Consider the following 14,526-nt stretch of genomic DNA (forward strand, 5'->3'; position numbering starts at 1 on the left):
CTATCTCAGCCCCTTTTTTTGGTTAGTGTTTTCATGGTTCTATTTTTTTCCATCCTTTTACTTTCAACACTTCTGAATTCTTTGATTTAAAGTGTTTCACTTGTAAGCAGTATAGAGTTGGTTTTGGTTTATTGTCCAGTCTTAAAACCTTTACCATTTAATGGAAATACTTAGTTCATTTACATTTAATGCTATTAGTGATATATTTGGGTTTGACCCTATTTTCTTGTTGTTTGTTTTCTTTCAGTGCTGTCTTTGTTCCTCGTTTTCCTTCTTTTGGATTAGTCAATTATTTTTACATTTCATTTTCCTTCCTATTAGATCATTAGTAATACAGTTTTTTATTTTTTGCTGTATCCCTAGTGATTACAGCATGTATCCTGGCATTATTAGAAGCTACCTTAAATTAATGCTTTTACTTTTTCCCACGCAGTGTAAGAGTTTTAAAAGACTTTATATTTATTCCCTTTCCTCCTTCCGTGAAATTATTGGTCATGTATTTTAGGTACGTATATTTTAAATCCTACAAGGTATTATTGTTTTATTGACAGTCAATACTCTTTTAGATTTCCCCACATCTTTACCCTTCGTGGTGTATTTCATTTCTTTCAGCATTAGTGTGCTTCCATTTGGGCATTTTCCTTCCACCTGAAGAACTCCCTCTGGTATTTCTTCCAGTGAAGATCTGTCAGTGTCTTCCTTACCACTTGTGAAGGACTTTCTTTCTGCATATTCAGAATTGTAGGTGGGCAGTTAATTCTCTGAACACATTGAAGATACCATTTTGTTATCATCTGGTGTCCATTGGTTCTGTTGAGCTGCTGGAGAACAGCTGATCCTTCAAAAGTAATGCATCTTTTTTTCACTGTTCTCAAGATTTTTCTCTTTCTTTGGTTTTCAGCAGTTTCACTCAGATGTGCTAATGTGGTGTCCTTTCTGTATACACTAGTGAAATTCTTCATCATGTCATCAGTTTTCATGAACATACTAATTGTAAAAACTTAAATTCTTTCTCTGAATACCTACAGTATATGGATCACCTGTAGACCTGCCTCCTTCGTCTTATCTGTTGCTCTTCTTGGCCTTCAGTCATTCACTGGGTCCTGTTTCTGGTGGATGCTGGATATTATGTATGAAGAATGATAGAGGCTCTGGCTGATACCTTGCTCCGGAGAGGATTTAATGTTCTTCCAGAAGACAGGTTACAGATCACCTGGATCACTTGGAGGACCTAGGTTCCAATTTTCCTCTCCCCAGGGAAAAAAAGACCTGAGACCATAAAGAAACTGAAGCATCTGCTTCCTGTGTTAGCCTCCTCACAGCTGGGTTTTGTTTGGTTTCTCACCACTTGCTTTCACATACGCCACTTAGGAATGGCAAATAGCACACCAAGAATATTGTACAAATACTGGACCCACTGCGGTTCCTCTCTCTGGCCCATTGCGCACTGCCCGCCATGGTGGTTTAGCTCGGTTTTCATCTTTGCATCCTATCGATACTGCCAGTCTTCTGAACAGCCACAAGTTTAGCCTGTACGCCCCACCGCTAGAGCTGATGCATGTCCCCAAGGGAGAAGAGTGGCAATGACGTCACTTCCCCTTTTTGCACTTCTCTCCTCCCTAGGATCTTGGCCTCTAGTCCTGATTGCCTGTGATGTTCTTCCATTGCTTTAAAACAGCCGGAGGTTTGTTTATTTGTTGCTTTTTATTTTATTTTATTCAGCTTCCATATTTGTTCTCAGCAGGAGGATTAGGTCCTGTACTACCTTCTTTTTCACCACTGGAAGCTTACATCTCCACCTGATGAGTTTTTAAATCATTTCTTACAGTAGATCATGTTCATTGCCATATGCTTTCTACTCCCCAGGACGCCGTGTCCGCCTTACTTGCAAGAACATCAGCCGAGCTCCTGGCTGTGGAACGGCAGTTAGCACGGGAAGAAGAAGAAGAAGAACCAGGACAGGAAGAAGAGAAACGAAGTCCAGATGGAGACTGGTAAACGCAGTTGTTTCCTTTTGCTCTCCGGACACTCAAAGAGGATGTGTTTCGTTTCTTTTAAGAAACTTTCAGGGGGCTTTCGTAGGTTCAGATCTTGCCCTGGAATTTTGGAAAGCGGCGCCATGGCAGGGAGCCGCCACTGAAGGAAAGACCCTCTTCGGTCATTAGAGAGTCAAAGAGGGCAACAGTGACACTGGGGACGGCATCAGAGTGAACAGAGGAAGGAGGTTCTTTGTTCCTGCCTCCTTAAGTTCTGACACTCTTTCCAGAGCTGTTTTAAATCTCAAGTCTAAAAAGACCTGTTTCAAAAGGTGTGGTAGTGTATTGTCCACTCATACATAAATTTTAAAACTTACTTTCTTTTTCTTTAAGCTACCAGAAGTACCATTGTAGCATTTAGGTTTGGGCAAGTCAGAGCACACATCCTAGAAAACAGCTTCAGAGTGATCACTCCCTATTTGTTTCCATGTCCATCTTCTTTTCCTGCTCCCTTCTCATTCTCTACACCACCACTCTTTAAAAAACAAATGTTACTATAGTTTTTGTCTAGATTTACATACATATACAGAACTGTCGTGAGCAAGATGGTGGAGAAGTAGGAGACCTAAATTTCTTCTGGTCCCTGGCATTCAGCTAGATAGTTCAAACCATTCTGAACACCTAGAAACTCAACAGATTGAAGAGAAGAAGAACAGCAATTCTATGAGCAGGAAAAGCAACCACTTTCTGGAAGGTAGGACGTGTGGAGAAGTGAATCTGAGGCAATATACAGGAAAATAGACCTCAGCGGAGAGGGAGCCTCTATCAGCAGACTCCCAGCGAGACTGAGAGAGCAGCAGAGCACAAAATAGAACTTTTAGAAGTCTGCTCCACAGAGGGACATCACTCCAGAGGCTAAGTGGAGAATGGAGCCCTCGTGGGGACAGTGTGGTCTCAGGACCCTCAGGGTCACAGAACAACCAGGGGTACCCCAGTGCAGCAGAGCTCCCAGGTATTGGATCAGGGAGGATGGCTGCATAGACAGAGTCAAGGAGGTTGGCTCTCAGCTCAGGGTTTCCATAAACCATGATCCAAAGCACATTCAGGCCACTGCTCTTTAGCAGGGACCCCAACAAGTGGCAGATCCGGAGAGACCCCCCACTCCTTCCTACTCTGGGAGGAACAGCACAGGAGTGCTCTGTAGGAATCTGCTGGGTTTGGAGACTCCAAACGGGGCCGTGTGCCAGAGATAGAAACATTTGCTCACAGGCCGGGTGAGCACAGAGCACGACTGGAGACCAGGGAAACAGGAGGGATTGACTGCTTTTCTTTGAGGGCGCACTGAGGAATGGGGCCCTGAGCTCTCCACTCCTCTGGCTGGAGATTGGGCGGCCGCCATCTTTGTTCCCATCCTCCAAAGCTCTATGGAAAGCGTTCAGGGAACAAAAGCTCCGAGAGTGAACCTGCGCAGATTAGTTACCCCGGCACTAGCAAGGGCAGTGCAATTCCACCTCGGGCAAAGACATTTGAGAATCACTGCAACAGGCCCCTCCCCCAGAAGATCAGCAAGAACATCCAGCCAAGACCAAGTTTACTGATCAATGAGAACTGCACAACTCCACCAGTAGGGGAATACAGCACATAGAATTCATGTCTATTTTCCCCTGATTCTTTAGTCTTTCAAAGTTAAATTTTTTTTAATTTTCTTTTTCTTTTTTTTTTTAAATTTTTCCTCTTTCCTATTTTAACCAACATCTGATCTTATCAATACCTTTCCAGCTTCGTATCTTATCAATTCCTTTTTTAAAATCTTAATTTTCATCTTTATAGTCATAACCTATCCATTCATCGTATTCACACATATAGAGAGAAAGAGAAATATGTATATATTTATACATATTTCTCTTTCTTTAAAATTTTGGGAGCCTGTTTCTTCTAACAGACCAAAATACACCAAAAATCAAGTATGTGGCTCTGTTCTATTCACCAGCCTGATTTTTTTTTTTTTTTTCCTTTCTTGTCCCCCCTGGTTTCAGGTCTCTTCTGATTTGTTGAGTGTATATTTTTCTGGGGTCATTGTTACCCTCTTGGCATTTTGTTCTCTCATTCATCTATTCTTGTCTGGACAAAATGACAAAGTGGAAAAACTCACCTGAAAAAAAAGAACAAGAGGCAGTACCGACTACTAGAGACCTAATCAAAACAGACGTTAGTGAGATGTCAGAACTAGAGCTCAGAATGACGATTATAAAGATGATGGCTGGACTTAAAGAAAGGATAGAAGATACTAGAGAATCCCTTTCTGGAGAAATAAAGGAACTAAAATCTAACCAAGTTGAAATTTAAAAAGCTATGAATAAGGTGCAATCGAAAATGGAGGCTCTTACTGCTAGGATAAATGAGGCAGAAGAGAAAATTAGTGATACAGAAGACCAAATGATGGAGAATGAAGAAGCTGAGAAAAAGAAATAAACAGCTACTGGACCACGAGGGGAGAATTCATGAGATAAGTGATACCATAAGATGAAACAATATTAGAATAATTGGGATTCCAGAATAAGAAGAAAGAGAGAGGGGGCAGAAAGTATATTGGAGCAAATTATATAAGTGGAGAACTTCCCTAATTTGGGGAAAGGAAACAATCATCAAAATTCAGGAAGGACAGAGAACACCCCTCAAAATCAACAAAAGTAGGTCCGCACCCTGTCGTCTAGTAGTGAATCTTACAAGTCTCTGAGACAAAGAGAAAATCCTGAAAGCAGCTCAGGAGAAGAGTTCTGTAACCTACAATGGTAGAAATATTGGATTGGCAGCAGACCTATCCACAGTGACCTGGCAGGCCAGAAAGGACTGGCATGATATAGTCAGAGCACTAAATGAGAAAAATATGCAGCCAAGAATACTATATCCAGCTAGGCTGTCACTGAAAATAGAAGGAGAGATAAAAAGCTTCCAGGAGAAACAAAAACTAAAAGAATTTGCAAACACCAAACCAGCCTTACAGGGAATATTGAAAGAGGTCTTCTAAGCAAAGAGAGAGCCTAAAAGTAACATAGACCAGAAAGGAACAGAGACAATATACAGTAACAGTCACCTCACAGGCAATACAATGGCACTAATTTCATATCTTTCAATAGTTACCCTGAATTGTAAATGGGCTAAATGCCCCAATCAAAAGGCACAGGGTATCAGAATGGATTAAAAAACAAGGAGCCATCGATATGCTGTCTGCAAGAGACTCATTTTAGACCCGAAGACACCTCCAGATTTAAAGCTAGGGGGTAGAAAACAATTTACCATGCTAACGGACATCAAAAGAAAAATGGGGTGCTAATCCTTATATCAGACAAATTAGATTTTAAGCCAAAGACCATAATAAGAGATGAGGAAGGATACTATATCATACTCAAGGTGTCTGTTGAACAAGAAGATCTAACAATTTTATATATCTATGCCCCTAAGATGGGAGCAGCCAATTATATAAACCAATTAATAAATCAAAGAAACATTTTGACAGTAATACAATAATAGTAGGGGAATTTAACACCCTCCTCATTGAAATGGACAGATCATCTAAGCAAAAGATCAACAAGGAAATAAAGGCTTTAAATGACACACTGGACCAGATGGACATCACAGATATACTCATAACATTCCATCCCAAAGCAACAGAATACACATTCTTTTCTAGTGCACATAGAACATTCTCCAGAATAGATAACATCCTGGGCCACAAATTGGGTCTCAGATGGTACCAAAAGATTGGGATCATTCCCTGCATATTTTCAGACCACAATACTTTAAGACCAGAACTCAACCACAAGAAGAAAGTTGGAAAGAACTCAAATGCATGGAGGCTAAAGAGCATCCTACCAAGGAATGAATGGGCCAACCAGGAAATTAAAGAAGAATTTTAAAAATGCATGGAAACAAATGAAAATAAAAACACAGCTCTTCACAATCTGTGGGATGCAGTAAAGGCAGTTCTACGAGGGAAGTATATAGCAATACAAGCCTTTCTCAAGAAACAAGAGAGGTCTCAAATACACAACCTAACCCTACACCTAAAGGAGCTGGAGAAAGAACAGCAAAGAAAGCCTCAGCCCAGCAGGAGAAGAGAAATAAGAAAGATCAGAGCAGAAATCAGTGAAATAGAAACCAAAAGAACAGAACAAATCAACAAAACTAGAAGGTGGTTCTTTGAAAGAATTAATAAGATTGATAAACCCCTGGCCAGACTTATCAAAAAGAAAAGAGAAAGGACCCAAATTAATAAAATCATGAATGAAAGAGGAGAGATCACAACCAACGCCAAACAATTACAAACAATTGTAAGAGCATATTATGAGCAACTCTACACCAACAAATTAGACAACGTGGAAGAAATGGATGCATTCCTTAAGACATATAAACTACAAAAACTGAACCAGGAAGAAATAAAAAACCCAAACAGACCCATAACCAGTAAGGAGATTGAAGCAGTCATTAAAAATCTCCCAACAAACAAGAGCCCAGGGCCAGACAGCTTCCCAGAGGAATTCTACCAGACGTTTTTTTCTCTCTTTTTTAAAAGATTTTATTTATTTATTTGAGAGAGAGAAAGAGAGAGAGGCGCACAAGCAGGCAGAGGCAGAGAAAGAAGCAGGCTCCTCACTGAGGAAGGAGCCCAATGCAGGACTCGATCCCAGGAGCCTGGGATCATGACCTGAGCTGAAGGCAGCAGCTTAACTGACTGAGCCACCCAGGCGTCCCTCTACCAAACACTTAAAGAAGAGTTAATACCTATTCTTCTGAAACTGTTCCAGAAAATAGAAATGGAAGGAAAACTTCCAAACTCATTTTATGCATAGGCCAGCATTACCTTGATCCCCAAACCAGACAAAGACCCCATCACAAAGGAGAATTACAGACCAATATCCCTGATGAACATGGATGCTAAAATTTTCACCAAGATACTAGCCAATAGGAACCAATAGTACATTAAAAGGATTATTAACCTTGACTGAATTGGATTTATTCTGGGGCTGCAAAGCTGGTTCAACATCTGCAAATCAACACAGTGTGAGAGGATATGATCTTCTCAGTAGATGGAGAAAAAGCATTTGATGAAGTACAGCATCCATTCTTGATGAAACTCTTCACAGTGTAGGGATAGAGGGTATATACCTCAATATCATAAAAGCCATCTATGAAAAACCCATAGTGAATATCATTCTCAGTGGGGAAAAACTGAAAGCTTTTCCCCTAAGGTCAGGAACATGGCAAGGATGTCCACTCACACCACTGCAATTCAACATAGTAGTATAAGTCCTAACCTCAGCAATCAGACAACAAAAAGAAAGAAAAGGGATCCAAATCGGCAAAGAAGTCAAACTCACTCTTTGCAGATGATCTTATACTTTATGTGGAAAACCAAAAGACTCCACCCCAAAATTGCTAGAACTCATACAGGAATTCAGTAAAGCGTCAGGATATAAAATCAGTGCACAGAAATCAGTTGTGTTTCTATACACCAACAATAAGACTGAACAAAGAGAAATTACGGAGTCAATCCCATTTAAAACTACATCCAAAACTGTAAGATATCTAGGAATAAATCTAACCAAAGAGGCAAAGAATCTATACTCAGAAAAGTATAGAATACTCATGAAAGAAATTGAGGAAGACACAAAGAAATGGAAAAACGTTCCATGCTCATGGATTGGAAGAACAAATATTGTGAAAATGTCTATGCTACCTAGAGCAATCTACACATTTAATGTGATCCGTATCAAAATACTGTCAACTTTCCTCAAAGAAATGGAACAAATAATCCTAAAATTTATATGGAACCAGAAAAGACCCTGAATAGCCAGAGGAATGTTGAAAAAAAAAACCAAAGCTGGTGGCATCACAATTCCAGACTTCAAGCTCTATTACAAAGCTGTAATTAATAAGACAGTATGGTACTGGCACAAAAACAGACACATAGATCAGTGGAACAGAATAGAGAGCCCAGAAATAGGAGAAGATATTTGCAAATGACCTATCTGATAAAGGGCTAGTATCCAAAATCTATAAAGAACTTACCAAACTCAACACCCAAAGAACAAATAATCTAATCAAGAAATGGTCATAAGACATGAACTTTATTTCTGCAGAGAAGACATCTAAATGGCCAACAGACACATGAAAAAGTGCTCAACATCACTCGGCATCAGGGAAATGCAAATCAAAACCACAATGAGATACCACCTCACACCTGTCAGAACTGCTAAAATTAACAAGTCAGGAAATAACAGGTTTTGGCAAGGATGCGGAGAAAGGGGAACCCTCCTACACTGTTGGTGGGAATGCAGCCTGGTGCAGCCACTCTGGAAAACAGCATGGAGGTTCCTCAATAAGTTGAAAATAGAGCTACCCTATGACCCAGCAGTTGCACTACTGTGTATTTACCCTAAAGATACAAATGTAGTGATCCAAAGGGGCACGTGCACCCGAATGTTTATAGCAGCAATGTCCACAATAGCTAAACTATGGAAAGAGCCTAGATGTCCATCAACAGATGAATGGATAAAGAAGATGTGGTATATATATACCATGGAATACACTGCAGCCATTAAGAAACCTGAAATCTTGCCATTTGCAATGATGTAGTTGGAACTAGAGGGTATTATGCTAAGCAAAATAGATCAGTCAGAGAAAGACAATTACCATATGATCTCTCTGATATGAGGAATTTGAGAAATAAGGCAGAGGATCATAGGATAGGGGAAGGGAGGGGAAAATGAAACAAGATGAAACCAGGGAGGGAGATAAGCCATAAGAGACTCTTAATCTCAGGAAACAAACAGGGTTGCTGGAGGGGACGTGGTGGGCAGGATGGGGTGGCTGGGTGATGGACATTGGTGAAGGAATGTGCTATGGTGAGTGCTGTGAATTGTATAAGATGATGACTCACAGACCTGTACCCCTGAAACAAATAATACATTATATGTTAATTAAAAAAAAAAAGGGGGCGCCAGGGTGGCCCAGTGGGTTAAGCCGCTGCCTTCAGCTCAGGTCATGATCTCAGGGTCCTGGGATCGAGTCCCGCATCGGGCTCTCTGCTTAGCAGAGAGCCTGCTTCCCTCTCTCTCTCTCTCTACCTGCCTCTCTGCCTACTTGTGATCTCTATCTGTCAAATAAATAAATAAAATCTTTAAAAAAACAAAACAATAATTTAAAAAAAAAGGAAAAAAGTTCTTGTTGCCATTTTCTCTAAAAACAAATTTTAGTGAATACGTCAGTTTTTAAAGTACATACATAAAATTATTAATTATAATATATAATATATAATTATATATAATATATAATTATTAAATATAACAATAAATTATTGCATACATAAAATTATTTGGATTGATTTTAATGTACATGTAGTTGCTTTTGCTGATATGTTTGAACTACTGTTAACATATGTATAGCATGCATGTGCATAAAATTTGTTACAAGCCAACAATGACAAGATATGTCATAAGTAACAAAATCTTGGATATTTGGAAGAAACAGCTTACTACAGTGATGCAAAAAGTGCAGATAATCTTTGTTGTTATTAGAAGCCCTTTACAATTTACAATGGTTATGAATCAGTACTGCAAAAATAATAAATACGAGAGTGATTATAAGGTTCATCATGGTATTTTTAAATAGCAAGCTTTCTTGGTGTATGTAAAATACAATTTGTTTCATTTACATTTCAAAAAATACACTTGGTATGTAGCATAGAGGAATTTATAGCTCACAGAATTCATTGCTAGCTGCCCCGTGCTCACTGTGTGACTCTGTGTTTAATTCCTGGCGTGTGCCAAGTTGTCAGAATGTCACCGATCACAATTATAGCTCAGCTTTGAGTTATCAGTGGAAGAAGTGTTTCCGTTCTCAGGACATGTAACTCAACAAAGCATGAGGTATTCTAAGCCATGCCGGTACTGTTGAGCTCCTGTCCATACAGGTTATAAGGACTCTAAGCCCTGTGTACATTCCAGAGCCCCAGTTACCATGCCGCCCCAGCCCACACCATGGCTTTTGTTAAAGACATGATCGTATGGCATTAGGATTCTTATGTCAGTAGTAAAACTCCCTTTACACAGGGTTTTACCCCTGCTAGTCTGTAAGCACAGTTGACAATGGATATATTTTTTTAAGATTTTATTTTTAAGTAATTTGTACACCCAATGTGGGGCTCAAACTTAAAACCCCAAGATCAAGAGTCCCAGGCTCTTCTCAGTGAGCCAGTCAGGCACCCAGATAATGGAGATTTTCGGTGCTTACGTCTTTATTCACTTCTAGCAGAGTCACTCCAGCCTGTTGTATGATTAACTTTATAATAAATAAACAGCTGATATCAAGGTACATACATTATAGTACCTTGTCGGTTTTCTTAAATGGCTGGGTTAAATTTTAGATGTGATTTTCAGACTATTTCTATTTTAATATGTAGGAACTAGGTCGAATTTCATTCATTTAACTTTCCACTACCGGAAGTGTGGTGATTTTGCCGCCTGATGCTGGAGAGGCAGCTGGCGATTGTATCTTTCATGAGCGTTTCAGCAGCCATTCGCGCCCCAGCCGCGGCTCGAGTCACCGTGCGTGAGCCCCGTTCACCTTGGGCACGCACACCCGCCTGACCTGGGGCCTGTTGGCTCCTGTCTTGTCTCGCCGCAGGTTAGCCATGCTGCAAGAGGCTTCTGATGAAATCGCAGCTGAAGAAAAGGCCGAAGTGAAGTTGCCAGAAGACAGTAGCCGTACAGGAGACTCGTGCTCATGTCCGAGCGCATCCGAGGTGGAGGAGGACACGGGTGGGAGAGACCGCAGCTGTGCTGAGGCCCGCGGGTATCAGCCATCTGCTGGGCCACGCACCCTGGTAAGGACCCGCAGCCGCGCGCTCCCAGCGCCCATCTCTGTCTGTCTCGGCTGTGATCCCGCCTTAGGATTTTGTGCAAAGCTGGTCGTCAGACACATTTGTGGAAATAGGCAGTGACCAGGCTGTAAAACTCTCCAGTGGGCCCCAAATATTTATTCCTAACTTAAATTTTATATAAGATGAATAGTGCTGGGACACCTGGGTGGCTCAGTTGGCTGGGTGGCTGCCTTCTGCTCAGGTCAGGTCATGATCCCAGGATCCTGGGATCCACTCCCGCATCGGGCTCCTTACTCAGCAGGGAGCCTGCTTCTCCCTCTGCCTCTGCCTGCCGCTCTGTCTGCCTGTGCTCGCTCGTTCTCCTTCTCTCTCTGACAAATAAATAAATAAGATCTTTAAAAAAAAAAAGATGAATAGTGCTATTTAGATCTCTATAAATGTCCTGTGAATATTTACTAACTAGCATTTAGCATACTTACTAAAAAGCATTTCCAGAATGACTACCAAATTCCAGGATAACTAGTTAATTGTATTAAGTTTTGTAAATGTGAGTTTTATTTCCATTTCAAACCTGAAGTAAAGGTTTAAAGTTCCTCTTGGTGAGATGGGGTTCTGGTTGAGGTGAGGTGGGTCTGCTCTGGAACGCCGCAGGTGGCTTGGCCAAGTTAGGCAGCAGTGACTTTGCTCCTTGACAGAGACGCATGTTGAAGATCACGTCCGGACAGGGAGGAAACATTTTCAGGTTGGAGGATGCTGGCAGACTTGGGATGTTGGTAATGGGGTCTAGGAAATTCCAGTTCTTTATTCCTGGGGGAAGTAGTATTGTACCCTGACCAGAGACTTCCTTTAATAAACCAGCGCGAGACAGGTAGGAATCCTTTTATGCAATAAAATCAACAGTAAACCTCTGTTAATGCCTGTAGAAGTTGTATTTTGAGAAACTTCTGTTTTTACTTACATTTTATTTTTTGTTACATTTCCAAAGAGATGCTTAAAATCCAAACTCAGCTTCAACAGTGTTGCTATTTTCAAATATATATTCTTGCATATTCTATGGAAAACTGTTACTTGTAGTATATTTTCATTTTCTTATATGTAATTACTTATATCATTATTCTGGGGGAAAAAACCTAATGGGATGTTGAACAGTGTTTAATGATGAACTATTCTTAGACAAGATTTTCTGCAGAACCACATTTACCCTCTGTAAAGCTCAGCTTTCCTGGTGGGGGTCTGATGGGTTAAAGGCGGCTCTTCCATTTACGTGTGACCCTGTCCTCCCCTCAGCAGGTCATTTCCTAACTCCGTGGAGAGCCCTCTGCCCAGGCTCCCATCCGGAGTAACACCAAGCCTTGCTCTCCCCAGTAGCCCCAGTGCTGGCCAAGGCTGCGTTGTAGATTGGATATTCCTTTTTGTACTTAGAAGAAAGAAGCACACCGGTATCCACGCGCGTCTGCTCCTGACAAATTTCTGACTTCGGTTTCAGGTCGATAAAGAGACCAACACGGAGGAGGCCGGTGACTCCGGGGTGGCGGTTCGCCCTAAAGACCGCAGCAGCCTGAGCGCTCGGCAGCGGCCGTTCGTGCGCAGCAGCGTGATCGTGCGCTCGCAGACCTTCTCCCCGGGAGAGCGCAACCAGTACATCTGCCGGGTAAGGGGGCCGGGGTCCTGTCCTCGCGCCAGCGAGTGTCCCTACCCCAGACGAGAGACCGTGTGTGGCAGTCTAAAGACTCCGGACTGCAGACACACGTGGCTAGAACTGCTATGAAATAGACCCGAAATACCACACTCATAGGGGGCTTCTCATTGTGGGTGTGTTTTTCCTTTTCCTAAATTTGATGGCTCATGAACTCAAAGTCGTTTATTCAGCAAACATGAAATTAAGGACCTGGCTTCTGAGTATATTTATACCTCAGTCTGTATCTAGAAACTTCAGATGGCTTGAGACTTGAATATTTTTGTATTTCTGCCATACATCATCCAAGCACGTTAATCCCTCAGAACCAAAACTGCGCTTTGGGTTTTCGAACACAAATCGTCTTTTTATAATGCCTCTAGACCCGGAATCGGATTCAGAGTTCTGTAGAGAATATGGTGGGATTTGCATCAGTTTGCCAAGTTGTACTTCCAGAAGTAGTTATGACTTACAGTAAGATAGATTAATAATTATAAAATGGTTAAGAAAATACTTTCAGATTTATAAATTTATTCATTCAGTTCAGGCGACGCTTTTATGAACACTTGCTGCTAAGCATGTTTCCAGACACTTGGTTGGAACTCCTCTGTGAACAGAAGAGCCCCAGAGCCCTGCCCTTGCAGAGCTCACGTCCTTGTGAGTTGAGCCAGTAAATGTGAAGTTATGAAATGTCTTGGGTGGGGACAGAGTCTCTAGAAAACAGTCGAGCAAGTTAAGGGGGATGGGGCATGGTGAAAACAAGGGTCTCTGGTTTAAGCAGGGTTCAGAGTAAACGTCATTGAGAAGGTGCCATTTCAGCCGAGACCTGAAGCAGGTGAAGGGGTGAGGACAGGCTGGCTGGGCCAAGGACGTCCTAGTTGGTTCTAAACTGCGGTTCAGCTCTGACCTGGTTATAAGCCTCTATGTTATCCAGACCTTCCTTTTTAAAAATGAGAATTGCAAATTAGCTAAAAAATCAAAGGATAATTGTATTTCCAAGTATGTATAATTATCTTAATGCAGGAGTTCTGATAACTACCACCAAAAGGCAATTGTTGAAATTATGTAAGAAAAACTTAGTTGTTTAAGAAAAAGCATAGAACAGAGAAAAGCTTGTCTGGGGAGGATTTTCTTAAAGAAACAAACTCCTCGCTGCCTGCGTTCACCTGGTAAATTTCTCACGTATAAACCACTAGCGCTCTGTTATGCAGTGATTTTCTTTTTTTTTTTTTTTTTAATCCTTTGTTGCCAGTTGAATCGAAGTGACAGTGACAGCTCAACCTTGGCTAAAAAATCCCTGTTTGTGAGAAACTCCACTGAGCGGCGCAGTTTGAGGGTCAAAAGGGTATGTATTCCCCAGCAGCATCTCCCTATCTCGGCCCAATCCAGAGTCACAGATTGGGAAGCATAAATACCAGAACAGCTGAGCATCGTTGCTCAACGTGGGCCACTGAGTGAAGCCACCATTATTCCAGAGAGACACAGATCTCGTGTGGAGACTGGGGGCAGAGGGTGCCTGAGAGCAGCCATTCGGCACTGGTTTCGATCCTGTGAAAATGAAGCCAGGAAATTCACTTTGCGGTAGCGATGGAAGAGGGGCTGTCTGAGTGGGTTTGATGGTGCTGTGTCCCCCCACCATCTCGGGCTCTACAGCAAGAGTGTAACACCCAGGACCTGTTCGGAGGGGCGGATATTCCAATAAAGGAGTACACAGTATTAGCTCTTTGCTTAACAGACAGACACTTTTGGGAATGCTCCAGTTTACCCGGAAGACGTAGGTCTCTGAATGAGCCTTAAAAGATAAGTCGGAGAGAATATTTAAACAAATTAAAAGGTTGGACTGTTGAAGTAGTTCAACAATTCTTGCTTCCTTATAGCTGAAATGCTAATGAAAGTTATTTGCTTACTACTGATTTGTGTCCTAGTAATTGACTAAGCTGTTGGGCAGAGATGTGTTGTTTAAATAAGCACAAAGCCCTGTGTGGGCCGCCTGC

General features: G+C 41.6%; 1 protein-coding gene across 1 annotated transcript in view; it reads left to right on the forward strand.

The window, feature by feature from the left end:
- LOC111144450 (WW and C2 domain containing 2) overlaps window positions 1-14,526 on the forward strand; it is a 209,350-nt gene that overhangs the window by 170,293 nt on the left and 24,531 nt on the right. Inside the window, exons 17-20 of the mRNA XM_022498768.1 lie at window positions 1,867-1,994; window positions 10,662-10,860; window positions 12,344-12,508; window positions 13,785-13,877. Of these exons, the coding sequence (XP_022354476.1) occupies window positions 1,867-1,994; window positions 10,662-10,860; window positions 12,344-12,508; window positions 13,785-13,877 (585 nt within the window). The remainder of the gene's footprint in view (window positions 1-1,866; window positions 1,995-10,661; window positions 10,861-12,343; window positions 12,509-13,784; window positions 13,878-14,526) is intronic.

Source organism: Enhydra lutris, unplaced genomic scaffold (genome assembly GCF_002288905.1).
Source record: "Enhydra lutris kenyoni isolate GAN:26980312 unplaced genomic scaffold, ASM228890v2 scaffoldscaffold11, whole genome shotgun sequence".
Lineage (NCBI taxonomy): Eukaryota > Metazoa > Chordata > Mammalia > Carnivora > Mustelidae > Enhydra > Enhydra lutris.